Source organism: Emydura macquarii, unplaced genomic scaffold (assembly GCF_026122565.2).
Source record: "Emydura macquarii macquarii isolate MOO-44397 ecotype Brisbane River unplaced genomic scaffold, CSIRO-AGI_Emac_v2 contig_2676, whole genome shotgun sequence".
In the NCBI taxonomy this organism is placed as follows: domain Eukaryota; kingdom Metazoa; phylum Chordata; order Testudines; family Chelidae; genus Emydura; species Emydura macquarii.
In genome coordinates this window covers 6,392,262-6,417,462 of record NW_027132813.1, presented here as the reverse complement: position 1 = coordinate 6,417,462, position 25,201 = coordinate 6,392,262, and the positions used below count along the sequence as shown (strand labels likewise).

Here is a 25,201-nt window from a genome sequence, read left to right as displayed (position 1 = left end):
TTGCACACAGTGGGGAGGCCAGTAAGTCAAAGTGATCCTACTAGAAAAGGGTTAATAGGTCAGAATTTTGTTAGTCTGTCTCTGTAAAATGAATGAGGCAACATCTGCTTCTGGCTTTCCTCAGTTCTAGGATAACATATGCTTTCTGGTAACACGAAGTCCTCTGGTTCCACAGGAAGCTTTATGAACCTGTGTAATTGAGGAGAAATCTTCTCCTACCTGAAGTGAAGGGGTTTTTAAAAAAACAAAAAACCCACCAACCAAAAACACTATGGAAACCAAGATTCCCATGTAGATGTGGTTGACCTTAGCCTTCCCCAGAAAGGAAGTTTACTGGAAGACACTTTGCCCTGCTGTGTAAGTTCATTCTTTAGAACAAAGTATAGTAACCGTGTGGACATTCCACCGGCTGTGGGCTGATGAGGGGGAAAGGATCTTACAGCCAATGAATGCTGGGAGGAAGTTAGGGTGGGAGGCTTGTGTTTGCAACCAGCTTTTACAGAACAGCCTTTCTAATCCTTCTGCTAAAGTGCTGTGTTACAAACAGGCTCACTGTGTGCTGTTTCTAAAGCGACAAGGAATAGCATAGCCTTCTGCAGGCTGATTTGTTGGTTTTTTTCATAAGGTGAATTTAATACTGTTGAAAAGTGTCAGTCTGATACCTTGGAGATCTCTGTGCGCCCCGAGAATGGAAACACAGCAGCCTAAGCAAAGCACTCGCATACACTCGGACAGAATACTTCACCAATCACATCCGCCCTGCCCTGAAGGGGCCACTGCTAGGGCAGTTCTGTCTCCATGGCCTGTTCGCTCCTCAGCTTCTGTATCTGCTTCGTGGCAGTTGTAGTTGTGAAGTAGATAGCTGGCTCCTGAGTTCACTGACAAGGGCATATTCTCAGGGCCTGGTGGCTCATGGTTATGCACAGCGCCTTGTGCATTTCCCTAAACTTCAGGAGGCCTTTCATACACTGTTATCAATGTAAGTCATTCTGGCACATCAGCATCTCCTTTCCTAACACCCATTTCCATGGTGTGGCAGGGAAAATAGCTTCCTTCATGGTAGAAGGGGTGGTGCCTGTCTTTCAAAGGAGATGCAAAACTAAAATATTGACTGCATATACTCATAAAACATCCAGTGCCACCGTAGGACTAGGGCTACTTTGTAGGAGTTGGGACAGATCCCAACATGGCTAATAATCTATTGCCTAACAAACATTGCTCCTGTATTTTCAGCTGAATACAGGATCCTTCAGTTCCTGTCCTAAACTGTAGTATAGTGTTGCTGTGTGCGGGTAAACAGATGCCACCTTCCACCCCAGAGGCAGCTACTTTTCGTAGATGAGTGAAGTTATCCCTGTATAAATCCCCCAGGTAAACACAGGCTGCTCCCGTAGACTAGCTAGCTACCTCAGAACAGAATTTAGCCCCCGGGTTGTAACAGTGGAAGCTGAGAGTCCTTCTGTCTGAAAGATGGTAAAGCAAGTCAGCACATCTTGCAGTTTCTGGTTACATCCCTTTCTTTTTGAAAGCAAGATAAAGGGATTAATGCAATATTTGCCTTTTAGCCCATGTGGTTCATTCCATTGGCTTCTGCCCCATTTACCACTATTGCTGCTGAACAGCTATCTGGATTGCAGCCCTTTTGATGAAAGAAGCCCTGAAATGCTTTACAGACAGGCATCTGTAGCCATTTGTTTGGATTGAAAGAACATGCAAGCTTTTAATTGTTCATAGCAAAGAGAGCCTTTTAATTACTTCAATTAACAGAAAGAAGAACTCCAGTTAGCTCTCGCTATACAAAAAAGTGTCCACAAGGTCATTAAAACAGGATTTACAAGTGTCATAACTCCCAGCAGCATAATCAACAACACAGGCAATCATTACAACTGAGCACCAAGGGAGAGGAGGAAGAGACCATGAAGGAATGGAAAGAAAAGAAAGGAGAAGGGTGGTGGGGAAAAAAAAAGAAACTTCATTCTTCTTTTCCAATCTAAATTGATTTTATTCTACAAAATGCTACTCAGTTAAAATTGTAAAAGCAAAACGGTTTGAATATGTTCTTTCTTTCATAGCAGCAAGCTTTCTCTAACAAGCTTTTTGTTTTAGTGCAAATACTGTATGCCTGTATTACAGTAAAATAAGAACAGAAAAGAGACAACACCAGAGAGATTGCTTCAGAGCCAAGATTCTCCATGATCGCAAGAACTATACAAAGATCAAAATAGCAAAGGGTCCCAATTTAGCAGTCACCTTTAAGAACCTTCTTGATAGGAATTATTTCACCCCAGACAAAAAGAAAAAAATCATATCTAAATTTTTGAGGGAGGAGAGGGAAGGATAATGGTGCCCCAAACTGTCATGGATCTCTATAGATTTGTATGAATCTTTGGGGCCGGATTCTGATTTCTCTCACACCCGTTTTACACCAGTATAACTCCACTGATTCCTATTTCAGAGGAGTTACTCCTGATTTACACACATGTAAATGGAATCAGAATCAGGCCATTTTCTTCAAGGATCTTAAAGTAGACTTCAGTTGACACTAGTAACTTATCGCTCTAATAAAGATGCACTATCCTTTACTGATGTTACTTTGAACTACACAGTATATCTAAATATATACACAACATTTTAGCCTTTCATTGAGCAAAAACAATCAGATACCTATTTTCTACACATTTTTTAATATCAAGTAATCACAAACAAGAAAGTGGAGTAACCCTTTAATCATTCGGTGTGGGAGGGGAACAATGAAGTAGAACAGGATAGGATTTTATTATTATCTTGTACTCTGAAATTTGTCCCCAGCCCCAGCTACTGTTCACAAAGGAGTGATAATGCATCTTTAGAAACAAATGTCTCTTTATACATTTTATACAGACAAGAAAAAATAAATCAGGAATCTTTTTTTTCCTTAAGTAAAGAAAAAGGCATCATTAATCTGCAAAACCAGACAACTGAAGTATTTTTAATGCTCTCATTATTATATCCAGGTCTGGAACAGAGAAAGAGATGTAAACATGATAAATAAATAAGAAAAAATGAAAATTGTTCCTTCCTTTTTTAAAATGTTTGACCTGGCCTTTCTCATGAGAATGATCTTGTAAACTGTCATTGTGGAAATTTTTATTTTAAACTATTTCAGAATTCTGCTTAGAATTGGAAGAAAAACCAAGAACGTGAGTCGGGAGGATGTTAAATTAATGGTGGGCAGATCTGCTGGAGCAGGCACAAAATGTCTGCCTGCCAATAAATAATGAGATACTAGGTTTTTTTAGGATGAAGGCCAGGAGGATCATACATACAGAAAGCAGCAAAATTAAGGGTTCAGATGAACTTAATAGAGCATTTAAATAATATTTCAAAAAACCAAACTATTGATCCCCAGCAGGTTGGTCCCAGGCCTATCACACCTCAGTTTTCAGACTTAATCAGCCTCCTCACCAAACAGGAAGGAATAGAGAGGGGCAACGCCAGAACTGGGAGCCGTGGGGAATGGGGGAGAAATTGGCATGAGAATAAAAGCACTTGGTGGTTGAATTAATGTTTCCTTTGATTTAGCTGCTCCCCCAATTCAGGAGTATTTACTTTAAACATGTGCTTAGGTGCGTTACTGAACTGGGACCAGACACAAAAGGACTAATCCAAAGCCTGTAGAAGTCAGTGGAAAGATGCCCATGGCTTTACATAGCCTTTGCATCAGACCCTAGTTGCAATATGTCCCCAGCCCCAACTACAAAGAGAACATCTGAAGACACTCCACATTTAGGAACCACTATGACAAAGGTGGGTTTGGAGATTACTGGTTGCAAAATGGTGGAGAATGTCACTCTCTGAAAGAGGGTAGGTGAAACTGACACTGGTAGAAGAGGAATCCAGAGCCAACTCACAGCAGCAGGGAGAGATCATGTGGCATCTGACTTGCAACAGGGTAAGCAAAGCCAAGGCTACTTGTCCTGAGAAGCCTCCACTCAAGTGGAATGCACAAATCCTGTGGCCTAACACAGAGGTTCTTAAACTGGGATTCCCTGAAGGGTCTCAGGGGGCAAAGCAGGCAGGTGGAGAAGGCTGCAGAACGTCTGGATTTATTTTCCCCTCTGCTTTTTTTTTTTTTTTTTTTTTAAACTTGAAAAAGATACATCATTTTTAAAACTGTCTGTCACAACTGAATAGTTGCCCAAGGTATTTTTCAGATATTAGAAAAGAGATCCTCTGCTTCAGACGGTTACAAACAAGCTGCCTAAGGGGTCACCATTCACAGCAGGGATGCTGCTGCTTCAGGCTCAGCTCTGAAGCGCCCACTGAAAGCGCAAAACAAGGGGCACAGTGAGGGCAGGAGGAAGAAAGGGAGCACCAGGGAGATGGCTGAGGCTCCTCTGGGCAACATCTAATGAACAGGTCTAAAGAGGAGCTTGGCTCTCCCTTGGATGTATGCCCATGTCACAGAGATGGAGTGCGGGCTCTATGGTTTGGAGGAGAGACAGACCCAGGACAAGACTCATAGACTTCAAGGCAAGAACAGACCATCATGATCATCTAGTCTGACCTCTTGCACATGTTAGGCCACAGAACCTCACCCACCTACCGCAGTACTAGACCCCTAACCTCAGCTGAGTTACTGAAGTCCTCAAATCATGATTTAAAGACTTCAAGTTATACAGAATCCACCATTTACACTAGTTTAAACCTGCAAGTGACCAGTGTCCCATGCTGCAGGGGAAGGCCCAATTAAGTTTGGGCCCAAACTTGCCCAATTAAGCAGAGGAGCTGATATCTGGGGGAAAAAAAATCTTATAGAAAGCAACCCAGGGTTAAAACATGGGAATGGATCAGATGTGAAAAAAGGTCATCTCTGATTTCTGGGACTAACTCTTGCTGGCTGGCAAAAGAGGGTTTTATAAGCAGGGGAAAGGACACTTGAAGATTTCTTTCAGAAACGTATTTTATTTTGCTACCTGCCTGCCCACAAAAGCTGGCCACTCAGACAGATTTCTCACCACACCCACAGTAATGAAAAGGATTGTCTGATCCCAGGTCAAACAAATAGCTGATGCGATTGTTAGCATCACCTGAAGTTATACTAGAAGGGACTTGTCTATTTTTCAAGACACCACAGATGCAGTTAGGGACCAATGAGACTGCAGAAGATCCTTTTGCTCTCACGCTGCCAGTTTTAGACTCCTCAGAAAACTGGGAAACCAGGTACCTACTCAGTTCCCAAAGGGAATGCTAATCATGTACTAATGCTAATTCAACCTCTAATTTTTAGGGATTCCTTGCAGAACAGTGGGATAGGTCAACTGGCCCAGGGAGAAGTTACATGTGTTTAGGAGTCACCGCTTGTTAATATTATCTTCTGCCCCGCATGAGTGGAAATGAAAGATGGGAGACATTTTACTGAGTGTCCTGAGGTTTGTGATTTAGATCAGCCTAAATGAGCATCTGGTAAACTGAGGAAAAAAAACAGAAGCCAGAGTTTATCTTGAAGTGACACTTTCTAGCTAAATATCTTATGACAATAGAATCTTTTCCAGGCTACTTATTGAAAGATGTTTAAAATAATTTACTTTTTACCATTTCTATTAATCAGTTAAGTTTTGCACTTTAACTAAGGACAATGAAACTAACTGGTTAGTTTTACTTTTGGTCTATAGTCGGTTTGGGTCTCTGGCACTAGCATACAGTAGGGAATATTTAAATAATAAAGAAAAAACAGAATCAATTAATTTCAGTTTCAGGAACAATTCACTAAAACATTTCCGTTCATGGCAAGTTTTATAAATGTTTGGGTTGCTTTTTAACAAAACCTACATTCAGACAATATCCCTTTAAAACTGATATAAGCAACTGAGCAACGTCTGGGTCTGATAGAATCCACGATTGCTATGTAAAGGTCCAATCCTCCGAGATGCTGAGCAAAGTCAAATCCCAGTGGAGGCAGTAGGATCCAAGGGTGCTCTGCATCTCAGACACTGCACCAAAGATTCCTCCACAGTCCAGCCTAATTCAGAATATACCCAGATTTCAGTTGACAAGCCAAAGAAGATTATACCACACGCAACCAAATAGGTTAGATGTGCTGACACAGAGTTTCAATAGGTTTGAATTAAAGGAGATACTCTTTGAATGCCTAGACATGCCTGCTCAGCTACTACAGCAGGGGCCTTACCCAACATCGATGCACTCTCTGTCTTGGAAAAACCTATGGCTCACCTGAGCATGGGGTCTAAGTGCCACCGACTTCGGTAGGAGTTGGACTTGGCTCCAGAGGAGTGGAGGTTAAGCATATCACTATTTTCAGTAGCGAACATTAATTTTAAATGGCCATGCCCATTGTGTGTGCTCTGCACTGTCAGTTGAGACCCTGTGTAGGAGAAGACAGAGCACCCAGCATTAGGGGCAGAGGCCTCTGCTTGTCTTGAGTACTTGAATTAAAAATCCCCAAATCCAGCAAGTAGCAAAACACAACAGGGGCTAGGGATCAAGGTCCAGACAAGGAAAGACAACAGAGATGCAAATTGCATTGTTGTATGGGTGCCTAGAGGAAGCTGCCACAGGAACATCCAGGCAGCTTCACCCTTTCGTTCTTAGTAAATCTCTTTCCTGGATTTGCTGGAATGGCACTTTATCTTCCATGATATGTTCTGGAGGTATGCGCTGAGGGATGGGGTGGAAGGGTTTGCCCATGGAGTGGAATCAGCATGAGTCAGGGATTCTGAGGATGAGGTGGCTGCATTTCACCCAAGATGGCAGGTAGCCAGAGTGAAGGAAACAAAGGGTCCAGCAGCAGATTCGACAAACGCTGATTACAGAAGAAACGCTGTTAAAGACACCGGCTAGTAGAAACGGACTCTGGTATCCCATCAGCTGCTGTGGCACCACTCCAGGCCCCATAACTAGGTATTTTGCTAACCTGGCCTTTGCAGCACATGGGGGAATAAAACATCCGTTTCATACTCTCCGACTCCTCCAAACAAATCTTCCCTTCATCTAATGAGCATCCTACAGTCTCTATTCATGGTGTCCTTGCCACTGAACCCGTGGGCTATTGACTTACAAGCGCTAACCCTGTTACTGAGCATTTGTGTCTCCTCCCAACACTGCCCACCTTGACAACAGCAAGAATTTCCCACAGCCCCTCCCGACATCACCATCAGTTAAAGAAGACCATAACAAGCCTTTAGAGTTTAGATTGACTAGATGAAAGGTCATGGTATCAATAACAGAAAGAGAGAGGGAGGGGTGAAGTGAGATCAATAAACCAGAATGAACTAAGCATAGAGAGTAACTGATCAGATCAATTCACAAAGGAAAGGGGTGACTAGTGATTTTCTGCAGCTCGCCTCCAGTCCTGACCAAGAGTGTTTCCCAAGTCCACTGAACACATGAAGAGGTTTCCATAGGCAGCTCATCCAGAGGGGAGATTCCCCTCTCCAAATGGACGGGGCACATCATTCCCACCATCGCCATTTCTGCTTCCATGGAGTTTACATTTGTTCTTGTTCTTCCTGCTATGGGAGGCTCCCGGAGCCGCAGCGTTTCCCCTTTCTTGCTCTTGCTGTCCTTGTGCTTGAACACCCTTGTGCCTGTCTTTGATCCTGTGGAGGAGGTTCCCCCCCCGCCACAGTCCCGGGTGGAGATGTAACACACTAGCAAATGGAGGACACCGGGGGGTTACAACGCCAACAGGGTTGGAGAGTTCAAGGAATCTGAGGACTGGTCACCGCTGCTGCTGCTTCTCCGGTGAGCTTTGGAGCATGACTCTGAAGGGGAGAGAGGAGATTCCTGATCCAGCACGCTGGGGTATGTGAAGACCAGATTGGAGGTGCCAGGGGTGATGGCAGGTGTTGAGGTCACCACAATGGGAGTGTTGAGTGGCTCCTCCCCATAAAACCCCCCTGCAATGCTGATGGGCTTAATGACAGACCTCTGAACTTTGTCGAGGCCCAAAGCGGAGGATGGGATCTCTTCTTCCACTGGCTCCTGCTTCACCACCACTGCTCCACTTGCTCCAGTCCGGACCGTCTGGAGGCTGTGAGACGGTGGGGTGCGACGGTCCTCGGGGCTGATTTTGCAGACAGGGCCATGAGCCACCAGCATGAACTCCAGCTTATCCTTCTCTTTCTGGAGTTCAGCGATCTCCTTCTGCAGCACCGATTTCTCTTCCTCTAGCTCCTCAGTTTCCTGCAAACAAAGGAGAAATAAATTAACAGGAGAGCCTACACTGGAGGAGAGAGGGGTGGGCAAAGTGGGAGCCTTACCAGAATGTGCTATGCACAGAGAGAAGCTGAGCAGATATACTACATGCCCCTCTCAGAGACCATCTATGAGCAATAAGAAACATGGCAATACTTTGGGATCAACCACTTTGGTACTGCCTAACATACTCTTTCAGAGCCAACCAAACAATGTACCCCTGGGACCTCAGAGAATGCAGCGAGGACCAGTGATGAATGGGTATGAGGGGAATACAGAAACAATGATGAATGGCATCCAGGATGCAGAAGTACAAGTTATGAATGGCAGAGGAAACCCTGCCCCTATTCCTTTCTCCTTCCTCCACCACGGCTGTAGTGGTTGGGGCCAATCTGCCATTCCGTGTTAAGGAAAAGTTACTGCCGTTTCCCCTGGCACATTTCAAACACTCAAAACTGCCTTGGAAAATCAGCCCAATGTAAAGGGATTCCATTAGATTGAGTTTCCACTCCTGGTTCCATGTTCATCCCCCTTTGGTCTTATCCAGACTACTTAGGCACCAGCGACCCTGTGAAGAGACCCTAGTGGAAATTCCAGCTGGCTCCTAATCACTGCAGTTGGCAGCTAGGTTCTGGGCAGAACAAGTGATCTATTGGTCCTCATCTGAAAACTAGCCTCTCTTAGGTAGTTGTATGGCCCCCATTATTGTAATATCGGAGCACCTCAAAATCTTTAATGTATTTTTCCTCATCCCCCTCGCAGGCAGGGCAGAGCTATTATCCCCATATTACAGCTAGGAACTGAGGCACAGAGAGACTAAATGACTTGTCCAAGGTCACATAGGAAGTCTGTGGCTGAGCACAGGAACTGAACTGAACTGAGGTCTTCCAAGTCCCACGTTAGTGCCTTAGCCACTGGACCATCCTACCTTCCCAGGGGACCTGTAGAAAGATCCTTCTGGAGTACACAGGAGTTCCACTAGGGGAAAATGTCATTGGTTTAACCCAGTGTTTCTCAATTAAATTTGGCCACGGAACCCTTTTGAACTTGATAAATAATTGCGGAACCCCCCCAAACTCTTAACAGTATTTTTACATAGGGGGCCAAAAAATAATGTCAAAATAAGCAAATTATATACAAACAACTAGGTCAGCATTTCTCAATTACATTTCCCTGCGGAATCCTTTAGACTCCGCGGGGAAATTACACTCATACTCGATACTCTCCGCTGAAAAATCCGGGACATCTTCCCTTTTCTGGTGGCATGGAGAACAGCTGCTCTCGGCGGCGCAATGTCACTTTCTCGCGGAACCCTAACAGTGTTCCCACGGAACCCCAGGGTTCCGCGGAACACCAATTGAGAAACACTGGTTTAACCTATTCAATTACCGCAGCATGAATTAACACAAACAAAATCATAAAGAGAAAATCTATACTGACAATCAAGCACTGAAAAGAGGTAGGGTTTGGAGTTTGACATTGAAACAACTATATATGCTTATAACTTGGGCAAACAACAAGACAGTTGGGAGACACACATGGGTTTAAGTGTAATACCCCCACATAGACTGTCAGCAGGCTTTGAACTCAGGACATTGAGCAGCACAGCACTTACCTCTACCACATGAGCTAAAGGAGCGATCCCACTAGCTAGTAGCAGTAGGAAGCAGTTAAACCCAGTGAACCAGCCACTGAAGGGGAACGTGGTACATACTTTGCAGTGTCTTTATGTCACCCACAGCAAGAAGAGAGGAGTGGTTTAGGGCAAGCCAAGGGGTGTATAACTAGGAAGGAAGAGATGCGTTCAGAGTACATACCGCCTGGAGTTTCTCAGTTAGCTCTCGACGTCTGTTACGACACTTGGCAGCTGCCAGCTTGTTCCTCTCTCTCCGGATCCTTCGCTTCTCCTCTTCCTCAGGTGACAGCTGTAGGCATATGCCAAAAAAACAAAATCAAACCACAGCCAGATCTGAGCAAATCCTTCCTTGCACTTTGTGAACAACAACATTTCACCACACAGCAAAAAGGGCCTGATTCTGCAAGGTGCTGCACACTCTCAACTCCCATGGAGGTCACTGGGAGATGAAGGTGCTTAACATCGCTCAGAGGATTGGCTCCATAATGAAGTGCTGGGGCTCGAGGCACAAAGGGGCACAAGAGGAGGATTGTGCAAGAGGACAATGAAACTGCAACCAAGGCCAAGCTGATAGAAGATGCTCGAATTGTTTCACAACTTGGGTGGCATGTTAAGCAAAACCAGAGCAAGATGTTGTAAGCGCCTCTTTCTTGAAACAAAATAGCTGCTTCTTTCCACACAAACACAGTCGTTAACCTGAAGGTCAGGGACCAGATCCTCAGCGGATGCAAATCAAAGTAATTCTACTGACGTCAATAGAGCTACACTAATTTACACCAGCTCAGCATCTGGCCCCAGATTTCCAAGTACTAGCCAAGATAACACACTGTACTTCCTGTATCAGCAGGCAAGCAGCCAGTAACATAAAAAGACCCGTGGGGCAGATTATATTTTCACTGGTGTAAATCAGGAGTAACTCCACAGAAGCCTATGGAGTGACACTGTGGTGAAACCAGAGTTATTAAGGACATCAGACAACCCACAGCATCCAGTCAAGCCAGGCTCAAAAATCTAGGTTTTGGGACAAGGTTTGCAAAATCACACAGCAACAGAAATGCTTCCGTAGTTATAGCTACCAGGCCAGCTCCTCAGCTGATGCAAACCAGCACATTGAATGAAGCCCATGCAGCTACCCTGACTTATACCTGCTGATGATCTGGCCAGCATTTTTAAATTCCAATGCAAACTAGATTTGGATTTGGATTTTCTCTCTCCCATGCAGAGTTCACAACTCGAATACGGGATGCAAAGAGTAACACTGGGTCACATCCTCAGTTGGCGTGCATTGGCTTAGCTCCACTGACTGCCCAGACTTGCCGTGCAGCTTTAAACCATTAAGGATCAGTCCCACTGATTAGAAACACAACTGAAACTGATTAGTCTGGTGCTAGCATCCAGGTTGATCTAGTGCAAAGAACTGAAGTGCCAACACATAATGGGAACATTTTGTTTAAAAAAAAAAATCTCTTTCCTTTTAATATCTTCAGGGCAGTGAATAATGCAATGAACAAGCTACTCATAGTTTTCAGTGTCTGTTCTTTTTTATTATTATTTTTTTTTACTCTGCCTAGCTTCATTCTGGGTTTTTATTTATTTACATATTTGGCGGCCAACATTCCCATTTCAGGAGTTGCATTTTAACTTGTGTATATTTCCCCTCAACCCCTTTGGGTTTTGCTCTGTTATTAACTTTATACATTTCTGTGATTTGTATTTAGATTGCACACACAAGAATTTTTATGATGTATAAAATATTCGTATGTGTGCATAAAATATATGTAGCCTATATGATCCCTGCTCAGCAGAGCCCTAAAGCACATGCTTAATTCTCAGCTGAACTGGGGCCTATGGATGGGATTTTCAGAAGCACCAATAGGATTTAGGAGCACAAAACCATAATTTCTTCCCAGTAACTTCAATTCTGCTTAATGATCTGACTCAGGTTGCCATTTTAATAAATCCCATGACATTTTAATAAGTCCCATGACTGGTGACAACTCAGACCCTCATCTGGCACAGAATAATGCACATTTAACATTAGCTGGGGCCTAAAAATAGAAACAGTCCTTAGTGTTTTTAAAGCTCAGTTCTGTATTGTTCGTACCCCTTTTGTATTCATTCTCAGAATATGCTAGTAGATGGGTTTGCTGGCAGGAACATTCACCAAACCAGCAAATATTACAGAAGGGTCTCAGAAGATGAATTCTGAATTTGTATTTGTGAGCCCCCACAGCAGAAATCTGACCCTAGGAGTCCCATTCAGCCCATCAGGTATCAAACACGGCATCTCTCTAATCAGCAGTGCTTGAATCTGAAGGACCCAGAACGAATCCTTCACAAACAAGCCACAGGGCAGGAATTACTGGCAGGCATTCTTCAGGAAATAAAGCAAACAACAATCAAATTGGAGAATACTGGGATCTCTTCACGGCCAATTTGTAAACGCAGAGGTAACATTTGTCATACAAATGATTTGTTGATAACTATTCCTCTAGGTCTAGTGCCAGCTTTCTTCCACTTCAGACAACAAAGTGTTGGGCCCAGTGAAAGTGAGGGCAATCCACCCTAGTGCAGAGGACACACTGCTTTACTCGTACTTCTTGAGCAAACATATGCTTATAAAAAGAGGGCTTAAAAATGGATCTGCCTTAGCCCTCTGCACCGAGGGGATTTGCTTTCACTATGAGCAGTGTTAACCCCTTGCCTGCCTTTGAGGTCTCAACAAAAAAAAGAAAAGAAAAAGACTAAAATAATCAGACTGAAAATCAAAGCAGATGATGTGAAAGTAAAAGGAGGGCTTATTGTTTTCAACAGACCCTGTGCAATGCCCATCTAATCTGCTAGCCAGGCGCAGCATCCCACTGCATTTCTCTGCAAAGGTCTGCACAACTGCAGCTTCAGAGCAACAGAGGGAGATCCAGATTATTTATATTTTCTTTAGAAGTGAATTTTGCACTAATGAAAAGCACTGGTTTGACAGCCCCGAAAGCTGAAGTCTGCTATTAATCCGCAGAACAGGTACAGCATGGACAGTGGCAGTCCAAGCTTACCCCCTTCAGCCACGTCAGTGTCCCTCTGAGCGGTAAAAACATGGACAAAATGAGCTTAGTTTACAAATCCTTGCTGAGACTGCCACCACGGGATTGGATGTTGTTGGGTTTGCCTTGTGGACACCTACCCACTAGGAAATTGACTTAGATCTCCAGCTGCCCCCTACACAGACGGCTCTTTTTAATAAGCATATGTTTATGCAGTAAAAGCCTCCCACAGTCAAGTTCTGGTTAGTTTTGCACTCATGCCATCAGAGTGGGGCCAGCTAGTCAGGGAGCACACAGGAAGAGGAAGGAATTGGCTCAGATGAGAAGAGCAGGCATGGCATGCCAGCAGGGTCAGTCTCCACCTTCCTGCTCCCCCTCCCTCCCCAAAATCCCCTGGTATTTTATTAAGCAGAGTGTGTAAAGCTCAGCTGTTTAGAGGTTTTCTTCTGTTTGGGGCTGCAGCCAAACAAACTCAAACTGAAACCCAGTCTAGACTAGAGAGTTTCACCTGGTTTTGATGTGAAGCCACAGATCAGCCCAGACTTGTGAAGCCTTTGAGGGAGCTTGGCTGAATTACAATTTGTAATGATGTCCCAGCAATTAAATTACTTCCTTTGTGTGATATCCTGAGGGATCTGAAAAGCCTTTATGAAGTAAGGGCCAGCCATGGATGGCAGGATGGAAAGAGTGTGATCAGAGTGTGCTGTACTCTGGAAATTCAGGGCCACTGAACAGTCCCTACGGGTCACTGCAACCACAGGGCTGCTCTAACTGGCACTCCTAGGACTGAGGGAGTGGCAAAGTGACTGAAAGCCACCCATCTGCACACCACACACACTGTGCGTGCTAAGCAGTGTTCAGGCACACCTGCGGATCTGACCCTAGGAATTAATTCACCTACCAGCAAAATGCAGCCACCTCTGAAGGGGAAACCTGGCAGTTACTCAGCAAAACACCATAACACCACACATCAAATTGAGGACAGGAAGTGAAGAATATGTTACCCAATTGAAAAATGCAAAGAGGGGGGAATTTTAGGGAGACAAAATAATTAGCCAAAAAGAATTTACTCGGGGATTTAAATGCTCTTACTCTTGTAAAACGTGCCATGGGATCCTTGTATAGCCACAAGTTGTCTGAGCCTTGGTTTTTAGGAATCCCCCGAAAGAAAGCCCTTCCAGCAACACAGTAGTGAGCTAGGGTGGGCATCAATCAGTTCAGATAAGCACACCACCTACTGAATCATAGGCCCTATAAGCACCTAAGATTTTCTTGCAGTTGCCCATACAAACACCAACCATACCCAAACCTGCTTAGCTTGCAAGTTCTGATGAGACATTCTATCCACCATGGTTACCTGCTCATCTCTTCGCCTCCTGCCCACTGTGGTCCCAATAGTTTTAATGACACCAGGTCTCTGAAGGGCTGTGTGTCCACCAACTGAAGAGAGGCTGGGTAGAGGATGGCTGTAGGGATGTGAGCGAGAGTAGGGACTTGACATGGAGGTGATCACAGTGGGCTGGACCATCCACTGCAGGTCTTGACTGGTTGTAATGGCGTTAATGGTGGGGATAAAAGCACTGCCTGATCCTGGCATATCTATCCGGAATTTCTAGGAGGAGACAAAAAAGGAAGACAGAAATCAGGACATGCAGAATATTGATGCCTAAGTAGAAACAAGATGTCAGCCAGGGAGACTCACTGGGGAGAATCTACGTAAGTACCAGAACCAGAATGTAGACACCTGAAGCAAACAGACTCAGTGACCCATCGACATACATATGACATGGAGAGCTGCATCCTTCCACAAGCAGCCAATCTGGTGTGACAACCCGCAGAACAGGCTTCAGCATCTGGCACTTGCCCTACATACGCCATTTAGTTTGCATTCAGACTAGCCTGTGTTTGCACTTGTTCCTGAGGAGTGGACGGGGTGGAGAGCGCCTGCACAGACAGCACACGCCCTGTGCACCTTCTGTTACTTGAACAAAAACTAAAAGCCTGCCAGCCGGAGTCTATCATGCTGAAGGATCAATGTTGCTCTGGTGTGTGAAGTGAAGGGCCTTTTCCCTTGTCAAAACGATTATTTGTACTGCTGGATGCCATTCCGCTCTGGTGCAGTTTTGCTTTACTCCACTCCTGACACTCACTGCCAAGTAGCCTCTTCTCCCCCACCCCCAAACTCAAAGCAGCTCCTTCCCTCTCCCCTCCAATCCCAATTCTGCCAAGCTTCCCCTCCCTGAAAAGTGTGCTGTATATAGCATCCACTAGAAAAACACTTCTCCATCAATCCAGAGAAAAGGAAGAGAAACATCAGCCATAAACGCCAGTATCGAGTACAGTTCAGTGGACCCTTTTTACAAGGGATCTGTGCTACCCATACAACCCGGGAGCTTTGGCCTAAGGATTTGGCTCTATGAATGGAAGGTTTGTGTAGAGAATTGCAGTGGTAACAGAGACCCATCACAACAATTCAGGGCTTCCATTCTGTGGAACCAGGCTCACGACAAACAGGTTCTAGGGAATAATGTAAAAAGTCCAGCTCTGGGACGGTTATGTGCATGTATACGTATTTTAATATCAGCCTATAAAATGCGTTTCAGGATTCAGATTGAACAAGTTCCTTGCAGCTCTCGGCACTGTCTAGACAAAACAAGGCAGCAGTAAAACCCAGGTAGTAAGTAATGATCTCCTTCATAATACATGTATACCTGGTTTCAGTCAGACTGAAGTAAATCCAACTGGATAAAATGCTGGCACTAAACAACTAGGAAAACAATGATGCATCCCCCGAGGGGGAAGCATGAGAGAAAGAATGCTTTTGTCTAGCAAGAGATCCTTTCAGGAGACACTCAAACGTTAGATTAGGTTTTAAAAGACATGTCTTGCACCAACATTCTGAACTTTGAATATGGAAGTGACAATAGGCTTTTAGGACCAGAGGTGATAACTATTAACTAACAACAGTTTGTGGCCCTTCAAATAAGCCTATGCAAATGCACGTCCTTAGGTCAATAAAATGACATCACAGGGGAGTCAGAAAATTTGAGGAATGGGAAATCACCACCACTATGACCCCAATTCTGGAGGGCATCCCTCTTCAGGACATCACTTAAGCATTAAGGATGTGTGCTTAAGTGTTTTCCTAAATCAAGACCTATAGGAATAATTTTCCAGACCTTTACAGGACCAGAACTTTAGCCATTGGACTCTGTCTGTGTGCGTGTGTAATGTTGGCCCAAATTCCCCACGACTTCAATGCAACCAGGACTGGGCCCAAAAGAGACACTTTGAACACAGAAGAAATCCAATTTAAAGCTTGAGATAGCCCCAAACTAAGGGGGAAAAGATAGGAGAATCATAAGTGTAGGACTGGAAGGGACCTCGAGAGGTCTTCTAGTCCAGTCCCCTGCACTCAAGGCATAACTAAGTATTATCTAGACCATCCCTGACAGGTGTCTGTCCAAGCTGCTCTTTAAAAATCTCCAATGACAGAGATCCCACAACCTCCCTAGGCAATTTATTCCAGTGCTTAATTATCCTGACAGTTGGGAAGTTTTTCCTAATATCCAACCTAAACTGAGAAGAAATGAGTCAATCAGTTAAGGGAGAGGGGGGAAATGTAAGAACGACCCTGTCCCTGGATACCAAACTTTCAGCAAAAGCCGCACCAGAACGTTGGGTCCTGACTCTAACAAGGATGGTAAGTACTCACAACTTCATAAGAAAGGCCATTTTCCTGAGATCTCCTGAATAATTTGGTAGGCCCAAGAGGTCCAAAGAAGCTGCAAACTTCTGTGCTGCTTCTTTATCACTGTAAAGGAGTTTGCTGAAAATAGCTATATTTCCCCCTCCTCACTGAGTTCTCCACCAAGGTAAGCTATGCTTGTATGACAGGACAGGATGTCATCAAGTCTCCACATTATACAGTGTAACTAGTGCAGAGATATGAAAGAGGCAAAATTATTGGGACATTAAGGTCCTGAAGAGGAAGCATGAGCTAGTCTAGCAGTTACAGAACAGGTGTGAGAGTCAGGAGAGCTGGGTTCCACTTCAAACTCTGCTACCGACTTCTTGTGTGATCTCTGCCTTTCGGTGCTACAGTTCCCCCTCTCTTTAAATAATGATTCTTGCTGTCATCCACTGGGTGTTGGGAGGCCAAATTAACAATTGCAAAAGGTGTTGACAGCCCTACATGGAAAGTACGATAGATGTGCAAAATTATTCAGGTGTCGACAGAAGTTTATTGCAAACCGCCGGATAATGACCCTTGCAGTACCATACATCCTCATAACCAGGAAGGAGTTCACATCTGACATGTCATATATATTATAATAATCACCTTGTTATCTGGATAAAGGGTCAGATACTAACGTCTCCCAAGCCATTAGAAGTTGAAGATCAGACCCTACATCAGTGGAAAGGCCACTGGTCTTAGATTTGCGACCAGGTCTCACATTTGATCTAGGACTTCACTGTCGCACTAATCCAGTTCTTCTCAAGATGCCTATTCCTTGCAATGACAACAGCGCCAAACCCAACCAGCTCAGGTGGCCAGGAACAGGATAAAGGCAGGGTTCTGTCTTATAGATGGAGCTTTAACTGCATCGCTGGATGATGATAAAGCCTTGGACCATCCATTTGTAAACCCAGGGTACTAGCCTTTGTACTCAGACAAAATTGTCTAGGACAGGTTCAGAGGGACCAGGAAACACCTCTAGTCTCTGCCGTGACATGAGGCTTCCTTTTCACTAGCCTCCTTTTTAATCCCTTAAAATGGCTTCAGAAAATTTCTGCTGAGACAGGCAACTCCGAAAGGTGTCAATAAAAATCCTCCGTTATTATTCTCCTTTCGCCATCTAACTAATTACAGGATGTGTCACCATCACAAGACTGTCTTAAAAGACGCTCCACTCTGACTCATCTTGGGTCTCTAAACCTAACACACAATTACCTGCTACACGTAAACTCGGTCGTTTCCACATTCTGCTCGGTGGGCCAGGATTCCCGCTGTGGCAACTCTCTCCTTCCCATCTAGATCAACTCATCTCATTTACAAATCAGACACTGCCTTGCCATTCATTTTCTGTCACCGAAATGCTAGTAGGCCCCAAGCCTTTGCCACTGGAATGCCACAGCGAGGCTCCTAAGATGCTTTCAGTTCTAATCCACTGCGACACTATAGTTTTCAGTGGCAGACTCTGATCCCCTCCACCCCCTTTTGAAGTCCATTGGATGTCAAACTCTTACTACTGGAAAGTCAAGATATTTCCCCTCACCTACCAAGCTGCATAATCTTGCGCTCACTTGTATCTCAGCTCATTCCCCTGAGTCATTCTACTGCTTCTCCCAGCTCTAACTATTTCTCCTTCCCCCACAGCTTTGTACCTTCCCTCACGATGGCCTCTATTCCTGGAACACTCTCCCCACCCTCATCCACCAAGTCCCCTCACCCTCACGCCTTCCACTTCCTTCAAATCCCTCTTTATAGCCTCCTGCATTCATCTCATCAGTACTAATCCCCACACCCACCCTCTCCTGACTGGCTGTTTTATGTTTTATTTAGATTGCAAGCCCTTTGGTGTCTATGTTCCTGAAGTGCCATGGAGATTCATGATACTATATACAACGTTTAGCAGTAGTAAAATGGTGATCCTGCACACTTCAGATCCCCACACCCCACTCTGGAACGTTTAGCCACTGCAATACCAGATTGCCCCAGCACTGCTCCAAGCAAGATGTAGATCAAGATACCACTGCATTCCCTGGTAAAAGACAACTGCTCCTCTAGCTTCCCCAGTGCTTCACTGCAGCAAGGGCTGAGGTCTGTTTCCATTATAAAACATGAGACTGGGTAATGGCCTCCCATGCGCTATCTTCCAGAGACATTCCAAAGATAATGAAATAAAATCTTGCTACAAAATGCAGCGGGATGGGCTACATCAGTGGGGCATAAAGACATGTATTATATACCAGCAACTATGAGGTATTTTTCAGGTTGATGGGATTGCACTTTCCCTTCCTCATCTTAATGGGGAGCTTCTAAGCTGTTTCAAGTGAGTCACTGCTGCCCATGAACTCGAGAGAGGTTGGTCCCTTCCAACCCAAATTATCCTATAACGAATTAAGGCCCCAACATTGCAAGCTTTTCTCATGCAAATAGTTTCCTTACAGGTCAGGGACTGCAGTGGGAGAATATGTAGGAGGAAATCTTCCAGTCTGAAAGAGCAAATATATTATCCTCATTAAATTCTATGTTCACCACCTGGCAAGTTTGTTATTAGGAACAGAATATTTTACATAATGTTAAAAAAAGTCACAGCGCTACACTGTAGGGATAGAACAATTACAAGGCATCAAAGTTTTGGCTCAGAAAGATGATTTCCACTCAAACATGTGACTGATGCTTCTGAAGAAAAAAGATTCAAAAGAGAAATTTGCAAGTCGTGTATTTTATGCGGTAATAAAATTCTGCTGATTTCCACAGTACAGAATCAGTGGAACAGACCAATTCCTAGGAGAGAGGTGAGGCTTCTGTTTGATCCTAATCTACAGCATCTGCCAAGATCAAGGGGAAAGACGACACACAAGGGCCTTGAGAAGACTCCCAGATTTAAAAAAAAAACAATTACGTACTTACTAAACCAGTGTCCTGATCTAAGACCTATTACGACAGTAGCATTAGAAACTGTCTTCTGGCATCCATATCAAACCACACCAACCCACCCACCCACCCACAAGCGGCTTGAAAGAAAAATAAGGGGAAAAAGATACAGCTAGCTCATTTCAGTTAGACTTCATTAACTCACACGTTCAACACATCCAGTCAATGTGTCATAGCCTCTTTACAAACTTCACTTGATCTACTGTATGTATTGAATTTGAAATACACAAAACAAAAGCAAAACCAAGGGCTCCCAAGCAATCCAAGTCTCTCAACACTGCTCTCATGTCCCTCCCCCCCCTTCTCCTCCCTCCTTGTTCCCACATTTACTGAAAATGTGTGAATAATCTGATTCCAAACTACAATCCCTGGAAACATTCCTACTGGGATTTTCCTATAGAGGGCACCAACGAGGTATATTTGGAATGAGCTGGGAAACTTTGAGTCATTTCTGGTAAAAGTTCTTTGATGTGAGGAATGTCACAGGCTGGTACTGTTGGCAAAGTTTAATATAGGGTAATTTTTAAAAAATGATCCTGTGACTTCTTGATGCGTCTCCTACTTTGCCAGTTAATTTGCACAAATTATGCAAGAAATAATAATTTGGGAGTGGGGAGGGAGGGGGGAGACGAAGCAACCCTGGTGGGGGAAAAAAAGAGAGAGAGAGAGAGAGAGAGAGAGGGAGGGAGAAGGCCAGCTGATGTAAACAAGTTATGAAATAACCTAGGTTTGTGTAACTGGCCTGATTGCGTAATGCTTTCCACAGAAGCCATGGATTTAGTTTATGCAGGCACATAACTCTTTCTGAGGTGTTTTCCTAGGAAAACAAAAAGGAAAAAGGCCTATTAAAAAACAAACAAACAGCCTTTTAGGTTTGTGTAATCATGCAACTTCAACAGGAAATATCTTCCATTCTTCTAATTCCAATATTATTCAAGACCAGAAGCTTAGAGCAAGAAAAGTTATCTAAAAAATGTAACTAGAGCCCATGAACTCTGTGACAGCTTGCATTCTGAGGGTCAAGAGAACAGGAAAACTGATCAACAAGCAGCAATCAGCGATTTGAGGAATGTCTGAATACCAGAAGAAAACAAAAATATCACTCCCTAGGTACGCTGAAACCCTGGCTGATACAAAAACACATTCCATCATCACACAGAAAGACACTATTAAAAAGGGGGCTGGGGGGGAGAGGCAGGCACACTTTACTGAAATTCTTTAAACACCTTCCAAATCAAATAAAGCCTCCTTAAAGAGATTCTCTATTTATTTTAACTCCATTGCAGTAAAGGACCTTGAGACTGAGTATCACAGGACCTATCAAAGTAATAGCATATATATGTGGAGGAAGTAATGCTGTTTTGGTTAGCTCACAAAATAGTTTGTCTACTTGGGAGAAAATGATTTGGGGGAGGGGGGAAGAGAACTTCCAACTAAAAGAAAAGCAGAAGAGAGATTAACAGATTTTATTATGATTTTTTAATTTAGTAGGATTACCTTGAGGATTCCACGGTATGAAAGGCAGCTCTAAACTATTACTGCTGAAAGGTACCAAATAACAAAATAATATTTCCATAGTGTACCATACTATTATTAATTGCAAAATCTTTGTGCATATTGCACCAAGCTATGAATTAGCCAACATTTGCCTTCTGTTTAGCCAATGATTCTGGGTGGGTGGATTTTTTTTTAAATCATTCAGTCATCCTTTCAGTGTTTTGACAGCTATTTCCACTAAAAAAAAAAAAAAGATAACCACTTCCATGAAGTCACAGGCATTTCATAGATGTGAAAAGCCCCAAATAGAACTGTGACCCAAAGACCATTCTTTCCAAATTTCCATTTAAAAATAATAGTGATAATAAGAGTAGGAGCATCTTGATTGTATTTGCCTAACTATAGGAATTGGAGCTAGATATCAGATTTGTGTTAAGTGATACAATCCGAGTTATCCGACTAGAAAACAGAAGGTCTTCTTTTCCAGGAAAGTTTGTGAAGCAGAGGAGCACATGCTCTTGGAGTATTTCAACACAACTCTTAAAACTATTAATCTATTTAGAAATTCACTGCTTATCTGCAGTCTTTGGGAGCAATCTGAAAGCAGATTGATGAGATTAAGATGTGATACTCTTGTGTAAAGATTAAGGACCCACCTCTGCACTTTTTCCTCAGGCAACCCATCTCAGGATGTCAGGATCAGACCCTATTTCCTTGTGTCCTGTCTCCCATCAAGATTCAGAAATGTCACGGGTAATATGTGGCATTTTGAAATACATATGTAAACAGTAATAGCTTGCACCATTTCATTTGGGTTGAAGGTTTGGTTGAATTCCTACAGAGCAGGCAGTATTTCAGGTCACATTGCATTCCCTTGGCCTTCCAAGGACAAATAAAAATCAGTGATTCTGACTTCCAAGTCTTTAGTGCCTGTTGTTTGAGTGCATCTGCCATGTCTGTAGGTATGCTCAGCTAGCACATGGGATAAGTATAGAAAAGAGCACTATTTTAGTGGCAAACAGAGTGCAAGTTGATATTTTTGGCACTGTGAAACATTTCATATAAGGAGAAGTAACGCTAATTCAATCATTGCATACACTCAAAGATGCACATAAGGTGCAGAGCAGCAGTCATACAGTATATGCACAACATACTGCATGTATTTATATATAAACACATACACATTTCCATACACAAATTGGTTTAAAGTCATTTTAATACACTCTTTTTTTTGTAATTACTCCCACTAGGAAATCCACCAGGAATACACACACACACACACACCCTCCAATCCCCAAACTGGCATAAAATGAAAGTATATGCCTCTCTCTCACACACACAGCCCCAAGTTAATTCCAGCAGAGGCCAGCAGAACCCACGGTGAGCGACTGACCTAGTAATGGTCGCGGCAACACCAGGGTGTGTGTTTTCAGCACAGACCCCGCTGCCCCCTTGACAGCAACTGGATCGCTTTGCAGAGACGGCAATTTCAAGAGGAAATACAAAGCGACGCGTAAATACACACTAACCACTTAGCTGCACTGGCGATTAAACGTTGCCTTTTTCTCCTGACTTGGCGTCCTGTAAACCCATAGATTAGATTCCTCATTATTTACACTCACACAAAAACGCCCAAACTGTTGTAAAGCCAGAAGTTGTTTTTCCCCTCCTTTTAAGGCGTGGACTCGAAATGGATTCGGAGTGCCAAAGGATAGGCAGCACCTATTATTCCCCTAATCTCCAAGTAGGCAGAGAGGTTTGATAAAGGCTCTCAGAAAGTGGACTGGGTGTGGCAAGTGAACTTTACTATTTGGTTAAGCAGATTTTTTTAAAAGTATATTACGGAAAAGTGTCCCACAAAAGCACAATACTATAACAAGGATACTCCATACCCACAGATTTTATACACAGCCACACTGCATTATTTCATCCTGTCTAAAGCGGAGACCTGGTCTCAAAGTAAAACTCACGGTGCGCAAAGTGGAAGGCAGAATTGTGTTACCTACTGTCCTTGGAGTCCCCAGCAGAAGGTGCTTAGATGATCAGAAATAAAGATGAATAGGGAGGGGGGGAGAAGAGAAAGAGAAACTTGATCGTGTCAGTTGCATGGCGAGGTGCCTGTGACGGCCCCTACCTGTTGTGCTGTGCCGCTGGAGTAAGCCTCTGGGTGACCTGGAGAACCGCTGCTGCCCCTGGAAGAGGTATCAAAGTTCCCGGGATAGTCCTGGTACATGATCCAAGGTAGAAGCCGGAAGAAACACAATTTTTTCCCTTCACACACACGCGCTCTATTTCTGCGCCTCTCTCGCCTGATTTTTATTTTCTGCCTTTCAAATGCACTCAGCAAAGAATTTTTTTTTTAACAGTTAAAAATCAAGCCCTTTCCTGAACTTTTTCCTCCGGTCAAGACTTGAGGGTGGGGGGAAATCTTTCCCACCTCACCAAACAGAGCCACTCTCTCTAATCCCAGAGCTCTTTGTTGCACTCCGGAAAATGTAGATTTAAAATTTGCCGCAAAAAAAGCTTAATTGTTGGTGTCTCTCTTTTTAAAAAGCCTCTTTCTCTCTTCAAAGCTGTTATATTTGCTCTGAAGAAGAGATGGGGGAGGGGGAAAGACCTGAAAACGCAAACACACTCTGAAAACTGGTGTGTCTATATTCTTCTCCTTCAAACTTCCTGTGACTATTTGTTCTGCTTTCAACGCCTCTCTGGCTCTTTAGTTTTCAATCCGGAGGATCTTTGCCTCCTATTTAATTAAGTCCTTTATAAAAGTGCCAGGTCCTGACTCTAACTGGACTGGATGACTCAGTCCAGGATTTTAGCCTCTTGATTTTTTTTTTTTTTAAACTCCCTTAATTATTGATCTTTACACTTGCTGCCTGCTCCTCTCGGAGTCTCTCTCTTTCCCCCCCTGCTCGCAAGCCCCCCTCTTTCTTTCTAGCTGAGCGTCTCTGTGGTATCTTGTTCTCTGAGCTCCTTTGCTCTCCCTGGATGAGTCAGTGCAATGGCATTAGTTCAACTCCACACTCTTATTATCCATCCCCTCCTCTGAGAGCTGTACCATGTGGAGTCACATCACACACGTCAAACTCCCAGCTCGCCAAACCCCTCCTTACAAGGAGGAGCCTCCCACCTGGCAGGGCAGGGGGAGGGGGAAACTCACTGGATCCGACTCGGCCAAACCCAGCCCGCTGCCGGCAACCTGAGCTCAGCCCCGCAGGGCGGGCGAGACGGCCCCAGCCCCTGGGCGGCGGGAGCAGCCAGGGGCCTAGCGCGCTGGGCTCGGTAGGGGCAGAGCCCGCCCCCTGCCCCCTCTCGCTGGCGGCCGGTAGTCTGCTCCATTGGCGCATGTTGCCAAAGATGGTCATTTGCGTTGTACGACGCGAGCGCGGGTTTCCTTGGTTAGGATGACGCGGCCCGAAAGGGATTCCCTCCTCGCTCGCACCCGATGGGCTCCGCTTAAAGGGGAACCGGATCAGAAAAGGGGCCAGATAACAGCGGAGCTTCGCCTTGCTCCTTAGCGTGCACCTGGCTGTGCAATAGTGTGTGTGTGCGGGGGGGAGGGTCGGATCCACACAGCTACCCCGGCGCTGGCTGTGCAGGGCGGCGGGCTGTGTGTGTCCGCTCCGCGCCTGTGCAACGCGAGCCGGGGGAAAGTTGGCCTTGCACCGGGGGTGGCGGGAGCTGGCTCCAGAGGTTGACTCTGGCTTTGCGGTGCGGCCGGCGGTGCTGATCCGCACGGGTCCCCCTCGCTGCTGGGCTCTGCGAGACTCTCCGGCGAGCAGCAGGGCGTGCAAGCCACCTTCCGACCTGTTGCCTTCGCCCCCGCCCCGTGCACCGCATCGATCGCGCTGGTTGCACGGGACCGTGGCCCCCGAGCAGCTGTGCCGAAGCGTTGTTTTGCTGGGGCTGGGCGGGCTGCCTCTCACGGCTCAGAGCCTAGCAGTGAATGAGCCCCCTTCCCCCGGAGCTACGTGCGCCGCTCGGCCCGGCCCAGCCCGGCACTGGGGGACAGCGGCAGGCGCTCTCGCTCTGTGTTTACACGAGCCCTGCCCAGCCGCGGCACGGACGAGGAACTGCACGTCTGTGTGCGTGCGGCACCCGGCTACAGCCATACGGGGGGGGGGGGGGGTGGAGAACATGGGCCCCCCGCATCATCATCATCATCAT

At 44.9% G+C, this 25,201-nt stretch overlaps 1 protein-coding gene across 1 annotated transcript; it reads right to left on the bottom strand.

Annotated features, from left to right (window-relative positions):
- Window positions 1-4,673: 4,673 nt before the first annotated feature.
- On the bottom strand, window positions 4,674-25,200 carry FOSL2 (FOS like 2, AP-1 transcription factor subunit). The gene is made up of 4 exons (XM_067564797.1): window positions 23,166-25,200; window positions 14,228-14,482; window positions 10,014-10,121; window positions 4,674-8,184 (listed from the first exon to the last, which is right to left on the bottom strand). The coding sequence occupies exons 1-4, from the start codon at window positions 23,262-23,264 to the stop codon at window positions 7,675-7,677; spliced, it is 972 nt and encodes a 323-aa protein (XP_067420898.1). The 5' UTR covers window positions 23,265-25,200; the 3' UTR covers window positions 4,674-7,674.
- Window position 25,201: the final 1 nt, after the last annotated feature.